The sequence below is a fragment of the Octopus bimaculoides genome, chromosome 28 (genome assembly GCF_001194135.2).
Source record: "Octopus bimaculoides isolate UCB-OBI-ISO-001 chromosome 28, ASM119413v2, whole genome shotgun sequence".
In the NCBI taxonomy this organism is placed as follows: Eukaryota; Metazoa; Mollusca; class Cephalopoda; order Octopoda; family Octopodidae; genus Octopus; species Octopus bimaculoides.
In genome coordinates, this window is record NC_069008.1 from 675256 (window position 1) to 677369 (window position 2114).

At 36.5% G+C, this 2114-nt stretch overlaps 1 protein-coding gene across 4 annotated transcripts in view; it reads left to right on the forward strand.

Annotated features, from left to right (window-relative positions):
* The window catches only part of LOC106872574 (ribosomal protein S6 kinase beta-1), a 46566-nt gene extending 44499 nt beyond the window's left edge, over positions 1-2067 (forward strand). For all 4 annotated transcript variants that reach the window (XM_052977787.1, XM_052977785.1, XM_052977786.1 and 1 more), the window contains one exon: positions 1825-2067. In XM_052977787.1, the coding sequence (XP_052833747.1) occupies positions 1825-2032 (208 nt within the window). In that variant the 3' untranslated portion in view covers positions 2033-2067. The remainder of the gene's footprint in view (positions 1-1824) is intronic.
* The last annotated feature ends 47 nt before the right edge of the window (positions 2068-2114 follow it).

Genomic DNA, 2114 nt, shown 5'->3' on the forward strand with positions numbered 1-2114 from the left:
AAAGTAAATATCATAAGATAAATATAATAATAATAATAATAATAATAATAAATATAATATAATTATTATATTTATCTTATGATATTTACTTTACTTTATATTATACTCATTTATTGTGCTTTTAATTATTAATTTTTCTATATGTGATAGTGGATTTTCATCGATGAGTTCTTGAAACTTGGTTATTTTCCCTAGAGAGAGAGAGGTGTATAGGAGAATAATTTCATAACTTCATTTTATAACTTAGTTAAACCAAAGAATAAAAGTATATATATATATATATATATATATATACACACACATATATATATGTATAGATATGTACATATACATACATGCAGATATACATACATATATGTATAAGATATGTACACATGCATCTATATATATACACACACACACACACACATGCATACACATACACACTCACACAGACCTTTACAGGATAGGAAAGCAAAACTTGGAAAAGCCAAAAAGAATTTGAAAATGTTTTATTGTACAAGGAAGGGTCAACATTAAGCAAATTATTTATCCTTATGTTATCACTGCCAATAATAGAGAGTCTACTCAAATGTGACCCCCAATGTTGTCTCTCACCAATTGGATATGGCATCTGAAAACTCCACAGGTCTTTAGAAGAAAATGTTCGGGCAATTTGGCCCATTCTTTCTTCAAAACCTATGTGAGGTGTTCAGTGCTAAGATGACAAGCTCTGTTGGTAGACTGCTCTAAAGTGCCTCAAAGAGAATAGTCCAGTGGATTCGAGTCTGGGCCGGAGAAGGGCCAAAAATCATCAAAATTGTCCTTTCATCATTTTGTACTTCCTTTGCTGTGTGAGCAGGTGTTCCATCCTGAATCTACATATAATTACGTTTAGGGTAGTTAGCTAATTAGGATAAAGCAGGACAAACTATCTTAACACTTTGTAATAGACATCAGCACCGATTCTCTCAGGAGAATATAAAAAATGTAGAGCCATTTTTTTTGTCATCTGATGCCGCAACTCCCTCACCTGAGCAGGATGCTTTGCTCTGTAGACATCCTTAACTTGAGTTGGTGGTTCAACAATAAACCAATCCTTTTGCCTGTTTACAACAGAATCCACAGTGAAGATTTTCTCGTCAGAAAATATTTCCCACAGTGGATCCTGACCTCTTCAGGAAGGGACAATACTTTTTTTTGCCCTTTCAAGCTTCCTGATTTCCATCGAATCGGTCAGGAGGTGTCTTAGAGTTGGTGTACTTTTCCAGCACAACTTTCTCTCACTCTTTCTTCCTGTTTCTGTTGTGCCTGTATTTCAAAGGACCAGCCTTGTCACACTCTATGTCATGCTGAATCTCCCTGTAAAACACTACATTAAGGATACACGTGTCTGTGGAGCGCTCAGCCACTTGCACGTTAATAAATGAGCTGCGATGTCACTGGTGCCAAGCTGTATCGGCCTTTGCCTTTCCCTTGGATAACATCGGTGGCATGGAGAGGGGAGGCCGGTATGCATGGGCGACTGCTGGTCTTCCATCAACAACCTTGCCCGGACTTGTGCCTGGGAAGGTAACTTTCTAGGTGCAATCCCATGGTCAGTCACGACCGAAGGAGGTTACAACAATAAAAATATATATATGTGTGTGTGTGTATATATATATATATATATATATATATATATATATACATACATATAACCTTGTCTGTATTTATTCATGTGTATGTATACATATTTCTTTTCTATATAATCATTTGTGTGTGTGTGTGTGTATATATATATATTCTATTTGTATATATTTATACATATATATATATATATATGTATTTCTTCTATTTGTGCAGTCCATCAAGCATGGCCCCTTTGATGGATGGATGCCTAGCAGGACATAGCTCAATGCGAGATGACCCAGAAGCAATGGACACATCTTCTGTTGCCCTCACTGTACCAAAACGGTCTCGATCACCAGCGATAGCAGCCAGCAGCAGGGTAGACAACCCATGCCCACCACTCGACAGTCGAGGCTCTCGTCCCAATTACCGGCGGCACTGACATTCATTCAATATAGGAAACACTTTTACTACAAACTCGTTGTTGTTCTTTTTCTCTCTTGCTTTTTTTTTTTTTTTTTTTT